At 33.5% G+C, this 16,874-nt stretch overlaps 1 protein-coding gene across 1 annotated transcript in view; it reads right to left on the bottom strand.

The window, feature by feature from the left end:
* Positions 1 to 16,874, bottom strand: part of LOC150106484 (golgin subfamily A member 7) — a 174,310-nt gene that overhangs the window by 34,883 nt on the left and 122,553 nt on the right. Inside the window, exon 4 of the mRNA XM_090392472.1 lies at positions 6,658 to 6,810. Coding sequence (XP_090248598.1) covers positions 6,658 to 6,810 — 153 coding nt within the window. The remainder of the gene's footprint in view (positions 1 to 6,657; positions 6,811 to 16,874) is intronic.

Genomic DNA, 16,874 nt, shown 5'->3' with positions numbered 1-16,874 from the left:
TCAATATTTTAGGCTGTTTGAAGACTGCTGTACTTTGTATTTCAAAGAATGAAAAGCAGGATACTGAGCAGAATAGCAGTTGCTGGATCAATGATGGGCACCCATGCCTTGTCCCACCTCATGCAAGTTTACAGATGAAAAGCTATAGAATAGCTGACCATGGAATTTAACCAGAACAAATGGCTGTATTTATTTCCCAGCCCACAGTCCAACATATCTTCCTCAGTGTTTGTGTGACCCCAAAATAGGCATCATTCAAGGTATCCATACTTATGCCTAATCATCGACAAATATATTAATGATTAGGTTGCATCTGAGAGATGTCAATGAACCACAAGTCTAATTCAAGTCTAATCAAAGAATGAGAAAAAATGCATCTGCAGAATAGTTGCCTAGCAAAATTAGAAATATGATATACAACCCAGATCTGCAGAACAACTGTGCATTGGAGAGTTGAATGTCAATCTTAGATATTAAATAAAATCAAATTTTGATGTAATGACCACATTGCAATCTTAACCACAATGGTAACTTATAATGTAAAATGTTAATAATGTAAAATTAAAAGAATTATCTGATATGTCAATAATGAAGAACTTGAACTCTGCGGTATCAATAAGAAATAAAACCTTAAGTTTTAGATAATATTACAAGTTGGCTGAACTGAAATCATGTCCAACACAAACCAAGGCTATAATGGGCCACTAAGTTCCACAAATCTGGAGCCCTACTTTGCATTTTAATGAGGATGCTGTAAATTGCCTCATCTATAAACTTGCCAAGCATTTGGCATCTAGACTTAATGTCAACAAGACATTGTCATACATATGAAAACTTCACACATTTTAAAACTATTATATAGAGCCTTCAATTAGAGAATGATTGTTTAGTGGGTTTTATGTGTCATCCCTTTTTACATATGTTCCAATAGACAAACCAATTATTTTTTCAAAATCCTTCCCTCCCGATACTTATGAACTTTTATAACACTGTCTTAAACAGATGGCATCAATGGAAGAATCATTAAAAATGAAGATATTAGGAAGGAACCTGACACTTATCATTCAAGAATGTGTGAACAAAGCTAATCTCGGTCATATAAACAAAAAGGGAAAGGTTAACAAAACAAGTGTGTTGATGCCAGGTAAAGACCAAGATTTAGAGGTGGACTGATGCAGTCAGAAAAAGTGCCTTAGAACACTTTCCTAGCTACAGTCCACTTGCACAAAGCATACAACTCAGTGGCCTACTGCCCCACCTCCAATACCTCCACACATTACCAATGGGTTATATTTTACCACTAGAGGTGAGCCATCATATACCACATCCTACATGCAAAATTGTGGAGTAGTTGGCATAACACACGATCTTAATATTTTTCAGTGGAAAATGAAGTTGGAAGAGAATTATAATAGGAATGAGATATATTGTGAATTATACCAAAAAGTGAGAACATGTAAAGTATTGTTTAAGTTCAAGCATTCCCAGAATTAAGTGTATATTTAAAAAAAAGTAAGAAATATATTAAATATATTAATGAGAAGAATCGCACTGGCTTCTTTTAGGCACCATTAAACATATGTCAGATATAAGCTAGGGTTTGTTCCAGCTCCACATTTAGCTCCCCCCCATCCCAACAAAGTAGCATTAAAACTCAACTTCACAATTACAAGGTGAGGCAGTAGGTACTTCATTGTTATATCAGTAAGTCCATAATATTGACTGTACGTGGAGCCTAATGTCCAAATGTTTCTCCCTAAACAAGCTCTTCAGTGAGGCTAATTCTAAATATTTGTCTATCCCTTGAAAGCATACCATAGATATTTTTCTTTCTTTAAGGTTTCATGGTGGTCAGCATTCATAGTGAAGAAAAGGTGCTATTGGGAAGATGTGTAATTAGAGCATCTAGAAAAGGTAAGCTGTTATTATTTTCTCTTTCTATAGTGAAATGGATTCTGGAATGCTGTCTATTGAGATGGAAGAAGAAGGAGTGTAATATGTCTGTATCATGTAGCCAAATAGAGAATACATTATTAATGTATCTTAGTAAGATAGGTTTGAGAATAGCAGTATCAAGAACATGTTTTTCAGAATACTCCATATAATAATTAGTTAGAGGGGAAGAGCCCATGGCTATATCCTCAATCTGTTCAAAAATAGTATCTTTCAAAATGAAGTAGCCAGAATGAATGGTAAAATAGATAAATGATATCTGGGAGGAAAACATATTTTAGTAAATTTAATTTCAGAAGGAGGGAGTTAGCTAAATCCTTAACCCCACTCACAAATCATTCTTCTTCATATAATAAAAATTCCACTAATTTCAAATATTTAAACCAAAATTTAGTTTTAGACAATAATATAAGCTTTGGTGTTACGTCCGTTTTTACCTGTTTCCTTCTTTTTGAAACTAAATTTATTAAAAAAATGCCCCTCACCCCCCAAGATATCATTGATCTTTTTTAATTTTACCATTCACTCTGGATATTTCACTTCAAAAGATACTATTTTTAAACAAACTGAGGATATAGCCATAGGCTCTCCCCCCTCTAACTAATTATTATATGGAGCATTTTGAAAAACGTGTTCTTGATACTGTTATTCTCAAACCTTCTGTCTGGCTAAGATACATTGATAATGTGTTCTTTATTTGGCCACATGGCTCAAACACATTAGACTCCCTCCCTCCTCCATCTCAACAGACAGCACTATAGACATAGAACAATCCAGTTCACTATAGAAAGAGAAAATAATTATAGGCTACCTTTTCTAGATACTCTAATTACATGTCTTCCCAATGGCACCCTTTCTTCCTTAGTTTACAGAAAACCTCTCCACACAGTTAGATACATACACAAAATTTCCCATCACTGCCCCCCCCCCAACAATATGGTTGCATCGAAACTCTTGTTAATAGAGCCTCCAATCTCTGTTCTGTTGAGGCTGATTCCTGCTGAACTCTCCTTTATTCACCAGACTTTCCTGTCCACTGGCTTTAATATCAAAAAGATCAACAAATTAATTGTTCCTTGCATCCCTTTCAATACACTGACTGTAATAATGCTATCATTGTACCTTATATCAGTGGCACTTCAGAAAAAAAAAAAGCATAATCTCTGCATGGCATTCTAACCTTATCTAAAGCTGGCTTTTCCTCATTACTCTCACAAGAATCCTCTACCTGTTGTTTTTTTTTTTTTTTTTTTTTTTTTAATCAGTTTCAGGTATTTATAAAGTTTCTTGTTCTTTCAACTTTTATTATTATGCCAATTATATATTTGATTTAATCCTTTATCTCCTTTATCTAAGTCTTTTCTAACTTGGATAAAGGATTAAACCAAATATATAATTGGTAGCATAGCCAAGTGAAAAAACTTCTATCAATTTTATTATTATGGTCAAACTGGAAGATCTAACATCTGCCTAGAAGAACATAAAAAATTCATCAGTCATCATAAGTATGGTCAGTCAGGGTTTGCTGACTGACCATACTTATTGTTTTGAAGGACACATGCAAAGAATGTGTCTTTCCTATAACTAAGAGCAGCCCAGTCTGTAATACCATCAGAATCTGAAGGAAGAATTAAAAATTCAGTTAAATAGGAATATGATCATCAAATTCCTAGATGTACCCTCAAAAGAAGGTATGCAAGATATTGTTATTATAGTGCTACATGATTAATTTTACATTATTACTAATCTTCTATCAACGATTTTCCTAGAAATTAGCCTGTCACTTGTAAGGGCTTCATTATTGTCAGATGTCATGTTTCAGTCTTCTAAGGCAGCCTTTCTCAAAGTGTGGATCGTAAGAGTATTTTATTAGTAAATATATATATATATATATATATATTTTTTTTTTTATCTTAGTTTGAAAATTTTCAGATACAGTTTAGAATACAACATATTAAAAATCCTATTAGAAATTATGAAAGAATTAAACCAAGAACCAGTAATAGAAAAAATTAAAAATATAAACATAAATGGATGGAACGTGTTCTAAGAATGAAAACAGAAAGATTACCAAAGCAAGCCTTAAAGTACAAACCATTAGGAAAAAGAAAACCAGGACATCCTCTTAAACGATTCAATGATAACTTCTAAGGCCGGAACAGGCCATGCTAGGCCTAAATCCTTGATACGCATGATGATGATGATGAAAAATCCATTAAGAGTTTTTACATAATTTGTCTAATTTCAGCATAATAATATACATATTTTGACACAACTGTATATTTTATGCACCACTATACACATGTGTGTATAGCGGTGCATAAAATCAGCTACTCTGCTGCCACTGTACTCTGAGAAATGCATGGTCCACATTGCTATCTGTGTGTTGTGAAGTATAATCTGGAATGGTCATCTGATTTTTGAGAGGAAGTTTCCATGTGTACAATCACCATAATAATTTATAACTTACATAAACTTATATAAAGAGAGAGAGAGAGTATATTTTTACTTATTAGTCTGATTAACTGGCATACAAGGGTGGTCAGTTTAAAATATACTTCGTAGGAATAATATGGAATGCTGGATTAAAATTGGTGCTTTGAAACACAAAACTAAGAAAGTTTGTGAAAATATCAATATAAAAAATGCTTAAAAAAAACAATGAACAGTCTTATTCCTATTTACAAAAATGAAGACTGAAGAAATTCTTGACTTAAGCGTTGCAGTGATCACCAAGATAGTAAAATGAAAATTGAAAAGAAAAACAAGAGAGTAAAAAGAAAATACCATTTTTTTAAAAAAACTGGGATTTTCCTGGACAAGATAAAGAAAACTCCAATCTCCACTGTGTTTAGTGTTGAAAGAAACCATTTCAAATTAAATAATAAAATTCTTCAAATCAAAGCTCATCTCAAGGCTAAACACAACGAGTAGTACATTGGAAAGCCATGGTAGTTGGCTCAGAATAAATGCAAAGAGCTTACCTGCAATGAGAATGTACTTTTTATCACTACACCAACCCAATCTGAATAAAAACATTGTCCTTAAAACAGGATATTGACTATACTAGTCTGCCTGATTTCCATTGGCAATCTTATTCCAAGTACTAGATCACAGCTCAATCAGTGTATACAGATTGGAAATTCAACATTCCCAGAATGCCGGTTTCACTTATTTCTAGTAGAATTTTTGTAAAATGATTTTATGATAAAATTATATCACTATATTGCAATGATACAATTTTACTGTAGATTAACATAAAAGTAATGTTACATTACAAATAATGGAATCTGTTTTTGTAACTTATGAAGATATTTATCTATGTGAAGCAAAACTGATATTATATAGTGATCAAACTCAATACGAGGAAACAAACAATTGTAGCAATCAGTTTTATTTCTCTCTCTTTTTTTTTTTTTTTTTTTTTGTATAAGCTGTTGAATGTTAGTCAACATTAAACTGCAGGTTCCATTCTTATCAGCATCCATTCAATACAGCTATCTGAAAATATACACACTATGGAGATGCACACATGCACAGGTTTGCATCTTCCTGTGGTCAATATACTAAGTTGCGAATACGGATACTTTTTTTTTTGCTTGCATAATTAATCCCTCTCTCTCTTTATACTTTCTGATCTGGAAGGGTCATAATAAATGTGTTTATTTATTATGTTTATAATATGTTCCAACCCTTAGTAATCTGTGTCCCCCTTACTACATAGAGAGATCTCTTTTTTTTTTTTTAATAATAATGACTCATTCTCTTACTTTTTTCTAACTTACATTCACCACCAGCAGTGCACCCATAGGGGGGGGGGGTGCGGCAAGAGGCCTGGGCACCCCCAAAGAAAAGGAAAAAACACTAGAAAATTTTCCAAAAATCTTTTCCTAATTAAAATTCATTTTTTATTTATGTTGTGTCGTGTCTTCTATTTCTTTACTACTTATGAATTAGCGATCACTGCAGATGCTCAGTCATAGGTCGCATGCGATGCGTAGTGTGAATTTGCAAATCGTCTACTCAGCTCATCCCCCCCCAAGGTTAAATCCTGAGTGCCACTGTTCACCACTCATGCACATAAGATTCTTGTCCCTAGATTATGGTTTCATGAGTAATCATTCAACCCTTATCCAACTGTAGAACTTCTTAATTATAAAAAATAAATATCTGGAAACCAACAAATTCAATCCCCACCCAGTATTTAAGTGCTGATAAATATGCAATTCATGGCATGTCTGTTTGATATTCAAACAAAAAAAACATGAAAAATTTCTTATGTACAATTCCATTCGCATATGCAACAAGTTAAATCAATTATTATGGAAACTGTTAATTGTCTCACTTGAGCAACATACATCCAAGAAAAAAAAAATTAAAAAAAAGGATTATTTTTTTCAAGAATGTCTGGAAAAATTATAACTGAAATTTGGTGGAGGCCAGCATGCCCAGAAAATGGACCTATTCCATAACTACAAAAATACAAGGAATGTGTGGTTTCATGAAAAAAAAAAAAAAAAAGTATACAAAGTAAAAAGAAAATTATATTTCAGTAAAATTCTATCATTCATTTCAGGGTATACTGAAAACTAAAATGCCACTTTTGAAGAGGGAGGAAATCTTAAGCAAATAGATGGCCAAGTTTCTTTAGCATAAGTAAACATTTTAAAATAACAATGTTCAATAATTTTATTGTAAAAATACCTTTTCATAATATGTTTCCATACAAAGATAGACAGTGTATGCAGTCAGACATGCCAAGCAACCTTCACAACAAGTTCTGCTGCTAAACTTTTCTGCATCAGTATAAATTGCATTTAAAGTGTTGATAGTGTGCTCAAAAGATTGCCTTTCAATCTATAATGGAAAAGAAAATAAACTTGTAACAGTTTTCAATATTTAATATATACTTAATATGTATTGTGGCCTAATACAGTCAAACCCTCACTATGCTGAGCTCAGAGACCAACAGATAGTAGTTTGATATTGTGAAAGGTTTAATAGTGGATTTTCTTTACAACAGCTGATGCCATGAAGTTTTTTGTAGTTGGATACAGTGAGCAAGTTCACTAAATTTGTTTTTGCATAGTGAGAGATAACTGTCTGTACAAAACAGAGTAACATTCACAAAATTATCTTTAATACTAAGATCCCTCTCTCTCTCGAGCAACTGCTAATCCTCCCATCACAGTCTGTTATGGCAGCAACTAAACACTAACTGAAGACATTAGTATAATCACTGATATGTTCTATTCCTAAACAATATTTCAAAGGTGAACAAGCAATGTTCTCTGTTCGGAAGTCATATTCCAAAAAGATGAGATTTTCTACTGATGTAGCAGTTATACTTCTAAAATAGCTAGCCTATTTGGAAGTATAATACAGATGCTGTCTTCATCTGTATGTATGTCTTTCTTGAAGCTGTTCATTTGCATTATTATTTATCTTCCATTCTTGTAAACTAAGTACAAATGATCCATATATACCCAACTGGATAATACAGCATCAAGCAAAGTAAATAAAACATGCTAAAATCACTCAACATAAAATACCTCACCCACTGAAATACCACTCTCATTTTATAGATTTGAAATATCTTCTCCATGTTAGGACTGAACATGTTCCCCTCATCTCTTCATGCAATCAGTGTACCAAATATGCTGCAGAGATCCAGAAAATCTCCAGTTTGAGAGCAGAGCAATACTGCAGTTCTACAGGCTGTCCACATATTCTACTAGATCATACCTGAGGAGACCAAGTATAACAGTTATAGTATATATGCATGAACTATTGAGAACATATCAGTCAGGAGACAGGATTAACTGAACAAAAGATATATTCACAAGTCTTTCACTTCTCAATAAGTATCCCTATTCAACTCTTCACTTCCTCCAATACTATCCACAAAATCATTAAGTAAATAAATAAATAAAAATTCATACAAAAAAACACTTTCACACCTCCACAATAACAGGAATCCAACCTTCTAACAGAACCTCAACTAAAAGCAGCAACTTGTTCAACACACCTGGAATGATCTTCCACCACAAGTTTTTTATGTGAATGATGATTATAAAAAGTAAATCTAGGAATTCTTATAGAGCTAGAGATCAAACGCAAAACTCTTCTAAGTAACTTGAGGCCTGCAAATAAACAGGATGATCTTGAGCCTGGCAATGAACATCACATCTACCATTTCAAGAAAGTTCACAAACATCCAGGACACACCATGTTTTGCTTACAGTTAGAAGGAAACACTATCCACCCAATCCCACCAGGCTGGCACTGCACATTTGTGAAATCAAAACATCCTATACCAGAGAAAAATAAACAAAATCCCTTCATTTTGATCCACTCTGATCAAAATGACCACCGAAACTGCCATCCACTCTGTTTGGCTCAGTAGTTGACGTACCTTTGCCCAACACACAGGCTACAGGCTCAAATCCTACTTTGGACATGGCTAATTGTGAATGTCTTTAGGGTGATCAGATGAATTTAACCATCTAGTGCAGGAGTGTCAAACTCAATTGGACCGCAAGCCATTTGCTATAAAAGTGTATCTCAAGTACACCGCAAAAAATTTTGACTAAAAAAAAGCTGCACTAATTAGAATCGAAGGGAAGTGAAAGAATGAGTATAAATAAATTGGAAAATTAATAATGAAAATTTAATTTATTCTAAGTCATTACAAGACATATTAAAATAGTATAATGATTATGACAACTCCAAAAAATAAAGAATTTTTTTTTATACTAATATTTACAATATATATCATTTAAGCCAAATTAAACCTAAATTAAAATATTATTTGAACAAATCAAATATTCATACAGTCTAAAAAAAAAAGTATAAAGTCTAATTAATAACCATCACAAAAATTTACAGAGCCTCCTGTCAGTATGAAATTTTTTTTGTTTGTGTTGAAATAAAATACTTCTATTTTTGAGGGAAAAAATGTCTATATTTTGGGAAATTTTCTAAATGTCAATGATAATATTTTGGAGTAAAAATATATATATAGTAATACCCCGACTTACGTGAATCCGGAGTTACGCAGTTTCTTACATGTACGTGTTCCCATCCCACTTCACGCCTCACCACTAGTTGTATCTTTCCGGTGCCAGCCGCATTCGCCAGTGTCGCACATGCTGTGAACAAGCACTGACGTGTTTCACACGGTCTCCATTCATACACAATTTTTATAGTCTACAAACCTTGCGATTGTTTAATGTTATGTTCTTGATAAAAATTTTATCACATAAAAAACAATATTGTCGTCCAAAAGAAGCAAGTTCGATTCTTCTACAGCTAGCAAGAAAAGAAAAACATTGACTTTGGAAACAAAACTCAACATTATTAAGGATTTTGAAGGCGGAATGAAAATTTGTGAGCTAGTAAAGAAGTTTGATTCGATCTACAGGAATCCACAGTAAGAACAATCATAAAAGATAAAGAAAGAATTCTCGCTGCTGTGAAAAATGCCCAATCATGAATTCAAGCATAATTCTTAAATGTCATGGGATTATTGGTGAGATGGAAACAATGCTTAAATTATGGTGTGATAATCAAGTGAGAGTAAAAAATTGTCCAGTTGATCAAATGACAATATGTAGCCAAGCCAAGCTGATTTTTGAGAGGCTAAAATTAGAAGCTGGACAAGCAGCCAAAGAATAAAATTTCGTGGCCAAAAATGGTTGGTTCAACCGATTTAAAAATCGCTGTAACTGGTACAGCATCACGGAGAGGCGGCAAGTGCTGATAAAGAGGCTGCGTCTTCTTTTCCTGAGGCACTTAAGGCTATCATCCACTCTGTTTGGCTCAGTGGTTGACGTACCTTTGCCCAACACACAGGCCACAGGCTCAAAAAAGGAAGGTAGGAAGGTAGCTATACCAGTCGAATGGAGGAATGGAGGAAGGTAGCTATACCAGTCAAACCATATTTAATGTAGACGAGACTGGCTTGTTCTGGAAAAAGATGCCTAAGAGAACTTTCATTGCACGTGAAGAAAAAACGTTTCCTGGCTTTAAGGCTTCCAAAGACTGGTTGACAGTAATGCTTGATGCAAATGCAGCTGGTGATTGCATGTTAAAACCTCTCTTAATTTATTGCTCCGAAAATCCACGAGCTCTAAAAAAAAATCTAAAGCTGGCTTGCCAGTGATTTGGAAGTCAAATTCTAAAGCTTGGGTGAAAGCTTCTATTTTTAAGACTGGTTTGGTCACCACTTCATACCTGAAGTTGAATGTTATTGCCAGTTTAAAAAATTCTGTTTAAAGTTATGCTCATTATTGATAATGCACCTGGTCACCCTCCTGCAACTTTAATTGATTTTGATCCATATGTAAAAGTTGTTTTCTTGCCTCCAAATACAACCAGCTTACTTCAACCGATGGACCAAGGAGTTATCAAAACATTCAAAGCGTACTACACATGGCGTTCGTTTGCAAGTCTGAATGAAGCTATGAGGCAAAATGAGCAACTGTCTGTTAAAGAGCTTTGGAAACAGTTTAATGTTTTAGATGCTATAAGAATTATCGGAGATTCTTGGGATGAAATTTCCCAAAAAACCTTGAATGGTGTCTGGAAAAAACTTTGTCCATCCTTTTTTAAATGTGAAATGGAAACGTTGCCAGAAACTGATCAAGTTGCTGAAGCAATAGAAGAAGTTGTCAACCTTGCCAGGCAATTAGATTTAGAAGTCGACAGTGAAGATGTTAGCAAGCTGTTAGACTCGCATAACAAGGAGCTTACAATCGACGAGCTCATAGAGATGCGTGAGCAAAGCACTACTGAAGAGACCAAAACCTCAGATCCTGTTCTACCAGAAAAGTACATGACAATTGCAAAATTAACAGAAGGCCTCAGCTTAATTAAGAAAGGTTTACAGATTTTGGAAGACATAGATTCTAATGAGGAATGAACTGTAGCCACAAGGCAAGGAATAAAAAAATCACTGGCTTGCTATGAAGAAATTTTGCGTGACAAGAAAACGACATTATGCTGTCAGACGAATCTATTAGATTTTATGAAACCATCAACATCAAAATAACTTTCTTTTTTTATGTAAGAAAAACTACAATTATGATTATACAGTATCTCTTAAAAAATATAGGTGTTTCTGTAAACCTTTGGTTCCAATTAACTAATATTTTGTATGTTTGTATATATAAATTACATGCAAAATTATACCCAGAGTTATGCGAATTTGACTTAAGCGCTTTTTGTTGGCCCTACCTAACACGTAACTTCGGGGTTTTACTGTACTTTCATATTATAATAATTTTAAGTAATTTAATTGTAGTTTTTATTTTTTTTTCTTTCTCGACACTTGACAACGTTTATTGTTAACCAGCTTGCCAAAATTTGAACTCAAAGGTTGAGAGCATACAACCTTCATTATGGCAGAAAGATTGACATCGGTTAGTCTTGATCTGTGGGCTGTTTTGTTACCTTTCATACAAGCCATTTTTTGGCTTGTTGTGCTTCCAAAATAACATAGAATATTTGCTGCAAACTTTTTTATTTTCGGATATTTTTTACTTAAATAAGTATATATTTTTGTAACACTGATTTCCTGGTATTTCTCTTTTAGAATGGAATCAGTTTGAAAATTATTAAGTTCCATTTGAATATAAATTGCTTTTTCAAAATTAAAGGGAAAAGGACCAGTAAAAAGCAAAAACAATTCTTGCTCCTTAAAATCGCCTATCAAATTCTTTAATCTTTTCTAGTTTGGGACAATAGTGAGAAAAGGTAAAACTGATTCTTATTGTTCAGCTGTTCACACATAGGAAAGTAATTTAAAATATTTTCTTTTAAATGCTTTTGAAACAAAACCAATTTACATCTAAAACTTGCCAGTGCATCATACATGTGTGTTATTAACTGATCTTTCCCCTGAAGTTTGACATTTAAATCATTCAAATGTCCTGTAATATCAACTAAGAACTAGATCCTGTACCCATGTCTGATCATTACGAAATGCAACATTGAGATTTTTTCATTTCTAGGAACAATTTTATCTACTCTAAAAGTAAAAAAAAAAAAAAAAAAAAACAGCTTTTTAGAACCTTATGACAAGATAACCAACAAATTTAAAAAATGAAGAGTCACAGAAAGAAGAGTCGCAAGTTATTTGTTATAATGATGGATCGTCAAACACCAATACGATTAATGGAGGCACTGCTGCTCTCCTTCTACTCCCGAAAGGTGAAAAACTTTCAATAAAAGTTGGATCTGGGAGAATTGCTTCCAATTTTACCAGCAAAATTTGTGCAATAAATAAAGCACTTGAAGCCTACTTAAAATTATCATCTTGAGATGATAATTTTATTGTTGACAATCAGGGAGAATTATAATTTACAGTGATTCAAGATCAGCTATGGAGGCAATCACAAAAATGGCAATACTAAGCTCACACAACACATCTATAAACTCTTAAACCAACTAAAGCGTTTGGGAAAAAGTTGCATTTTACAGTGGATTCCTGCTCACGTAGACATTCATTACAATGCAGCAGTTGATAAATTAGCAAAAGAGGCCAGAGAACTCGACCAAGAAACTGACATGATAACTCTTGCTGATGATAACACACCAGCAAAATCTAAACTAATTCCACTAAAATCAGGGATACAACACCAAATTCCTGAAATCAATGCTGACAAAAGGTCTACACAACAATAGCAAGACTCTGAAGAGGACATTTAGAGGAATAAAGATCAATACGGATGATATGAGAACATATAGAAACTGCAATAACTGTCCTAATACTGAACTGACACCCACTCACATTTTTACCTGTCCAGCAATTACAGCAGCCTTGCAAGCAATAGACACTAATCCTGAACAACAGCTCTATACAAACAATATCATCGACAGAGCCAAAACAGTTCAAGAAGCACATGAAAACATCTAATATCTTGTCCTTTGAAGATATCAACTCTTCAAAGGACAAGACAACAACAACCACCACCACCAACGAATTTCTGTGTAATAAGGTGACCCTTCAAATTCACTCCCCAAGTCTTTAAGAAATCGTGCAAACTGGTGGTGATTGAGGCCTCTGGATCAGATGAAGTTCACAGTATTTGTCACAGCCTTGAGTACACTGTTCATTTCCAATACTTTGGAGCACAGGACCTGCTGATGAATAATGCAGTGGAAAGATTGCAGTTTTGGAATGTCTGGATACATTCCCTTTAACTTTGCTGCAAGTCTTGGTACAAATCCTTTATTTTTCCCTGTCATTGTTGGAGCACCATCAGTGGTCAGAGCTACAAGCCTGTTCAGAGGAAGTTGGTATTTTTCCAAAATTCTCCACATGGCATCAAAAATGACTTCTCCAGTAGTGGTCCATGGATGGGAATCATTTCCAAGAACTCTTCAGTAATATTGATATTGTCATCGTAAGCCCAAAGAAATAGAGCAACTTGAGCCATGCCGTGAATATCGAAACTTTTGTCAAGTGCAACTGAAAAGCACTGTACATTTGCAGATATTTCTTGCAACTAGTCACAAAAATTATCCGCTGTTTCCGTTATTCTTTCGACCACAGTATTTCTGGACAACGAAATATCGTAAATACTTGCACATTTTGGGACAGATGTTTTCAGCTGCTTTTATCATACACTCCCTAACCAAGGAACTGTCACTAAAAAGTTTGGAATGTTTCGCCAATAAATAGCTGATTTCATAACTGGTTCTCACTGCTGAATTACTGTTTTTCATAATTTTTGAAAATACTTCTTGACTTTGAAGTGAATTCTTCATACTGACACTAATTGTTTCGTTACAAATAATGCACACAATTTTGTCCTTTGTTTCAGTGCAGAAGTAATTCAATTCCCATTTTTCTTGGAATTTTCTTCCCTCATCAGCAATTTTTCTTCTTTTTTTTGTTGTCTTAGAAAGCAACATTGTCTGGGTAAATAAATATATTATTAATAACAATTTTTATCATTATTACATGACACCTCCATGGAGTCCAAGGGAGGGAGGGCACCTACTTTACAACTCTGTCTCCACCACTTAAATCCACCAACTACAACAAACCGCAATTACCATCATCATTTACACCAACGGCATCTACTGCCCACCATCAAACCACTGGTATTTTCACAGACAATCACAAACATCCACGTCCTCAGTGGGATTTGAACCCACAGCCTTTTGGCTGAAGAGCGGATATGCTAACCAGTCGGCAGTCAGGCCGGCATATAAATGTATAATTCATATAAATATTTTAAAAAAATGTATTTATACATTTTATAAAAATGTATTTATATAATTACTTACATTAAAACTAAATTTATTGAATAAAAACACAAAACTGTAGACTAGTGCATGATAATATTGCAAATAAAAAATAATAAAAAAAAAGGGATTCTCTCACAGCTAGATTACATTGCTTGTGTCATTCTGACTGACCGAAGCAGGCAATTATAAACTTGCACAGCCTAGATTCACATGGATGCATATGCTGCACGCCACTTTGGTCATGTGAACAGCTAGCTAATAGAATTCAATTTTTTTCAGCGTGCTACCCATAGTATGCTATAAATTACTAATGAAAGAATAAATATAGTTTACAATTGATTAGGATGGGATCTAACATTAAAATTGTGATATAAATTTTTATTATTGAAATTTTATTATAGCAGGTCGTTGCATCCACATTGTAACTATAAATGACATATGAAAACGAATGAACTGAATGGTCAAATCGATATTTCTGTTTTATAATAAAAAGAACCATCCTTTTTCTTGTATCTTTCCTTGAGACGTCGCAGGCCACCAGTTTGATACCCCTGATCTAGTGCATGATAATAAACTGCCCTTGCTTATTAAAAGGCTTAAGTGGCTTGAAAAGTTCTATATGATTTTTAAAGCAAAGTTTCAAGATTAACTGCTCCTTACCTCACCCACAGTGCTTTTGTGCAAGTAGGATTTTTTAATTTTTTTTTTGCACATACCAGTCTGCAATTCACAAAAAAAAAAAAAAATGTGCCAAGGACTAGGTAATCTGGAAACACCACTCCAAAGATATGTTAAAAGTATTTTTCCGAGCTATTTCAAGGATTAAATAAACAAGATGATTTCATATGAGACAATGATATTCACTACACTAAGGCGAACCTTCCCACTTGGCCAATGTTGCCACTTTTCATGAAAATCAGCTTCCTTCAGATTTTCCAATGAATCCTGGAGTACTTCACAATTATACACCTTTTCCAAACTAGTACTCCTTACATCTAAATGACCTTCTCTCAGTGACTGTAAATCAATACTTTAAAACATTCATCTTTACATTTTAGGATTACTCTGATGGCTTTCTGGTGAGGCTAGAGGAAGAATGATTTGACTTTTCATTTACATACAGAAAATGGAGGAAAGAATTTAAGGTTAGCTTCATTTCTAGGTAATGGTACAATTGGATAGATGAGAGAGGTGGAAACAATGATCTTGGTCTTCCTCTAGGTCTTTTTCCTGTCAACCTACCAAAGAACACTTATTTTGCTAATCTTTCCTCTCCCATTCTATTTAAGTGACCATACCACCTGAGTTAGCTCCTAACATATTCCTGAATGCTAACAATGGCAAGTACTTTCCAAATATCCTCATTTTTTATTATATTTAAAATACAACATTTTCTTATAAGGTTATTTTTAGGGAGAAAAAAAAAATTCTAAAAATGACTGTTTTCTGCTTAAAAAACTAAGCACTAATGAAATATAACCAAGCAGTTTTTCTACAAGATATTTTACCAAATATCTTGTAGCTTCAGTGTTATTTGTATAATAAATTAACATAAAATGCAGTGAAAATTGTTCCAATGATCATTAAGAGAGCAGCCATTAACAAATCCATTATGGAAAATTAAAGTCTCATGCCAGAAAGGTTATTGCTATTGGCTTTCTTGCACTGTTTCCCAGTTACTGTTAGAATAATTGAAATATGGCAAAGTTACTTCCATATTTCTTTAGAGGATGTGATAACAATTTGTTTCAAGTATGGAGGGAGGGGACTGGAAAATTCTGATAAACACCTAGAACAGAAATGAAGAGCAGCAATAACAGCATAATTAACAAGTGCTATTTTATTAATTTCACATTTTATAATTAATATTTAATTATAAAGTAACAATGTTGTTTGGGTGGGTATGGTAATACATTATTTTTGAGGATTTTATTATTCTTCTCTGTAAATATTACACAACATGTCTGTCACAACACCATTATATAAAAAAAATTACTTATTAAAATTAAATAAAAGAAATGCTTTTATTGTATTCAGTAATTATTGGTTATCCACCAAGGGTAATCAATTCTTATCATTTGTTTATAATACTGGAAATGGAATTAGCCAAACTAATAAAAGATTCATTCATAATTAAAGTAAGCTTTAATCCACATGGCATAGTTGTCGAAATAAATGTTCTTCCTATTTAGGATGGATGTACTTTATTTTTTGAAGCATCTTTTCATCCAAATTACTAAAAATATGGAATGAGGTTTGATTTTTTTCTGCAAAAATGGCACATCTATTGTTTCATAATCTTAAAAAGTAGCTTTTACTAGCCTTTTATACTTAAAGCTATGAAGGCAACTGCACGACTTTGGTTTGTGATATTTGATAAATCTCATTTATTAAATCTGTATGTTTGCATAAATCCCTTAGATCAGAAGGTTCACAAAGAACTAATTAGTTTTTTTTCTGCTTGCCGAGTAGAACTCAGAGAATATGGGAAGGGAGAAAGATAGCAATACACATGAGACCTTTCTGATTTCCAAAAATAGCAAAAACAAATGCAAAGTGATAATGCATATATGTTAGTTTTGTCTCACTACCTAGCAACTTATACTAAATAAGTTTATTATTACACTGACACACATCCCATGAAGTCTGAAGACTTATCATGA

Source organism: Typopeltis vanoorti, chromosome 5 (assembly GCF_054136105.1).
Source record: "Typopeltis vanoorti isolate ZY-2024b chromosome 5, IOZ_Tvanoo_1.0, whole genome shotgun sequence".
NCBI lineage: Eukaryota > Metazoa > Arthropoda > Arachnida > Uropygi > Thelyphonidae > Typopeltis > Typopeltis vanoorti.
The sequence above is the reverse complement of the archived record's forward strand: the minus strand, read 5'-3'. Positions and strand labels throughout refer to the sequence as shown.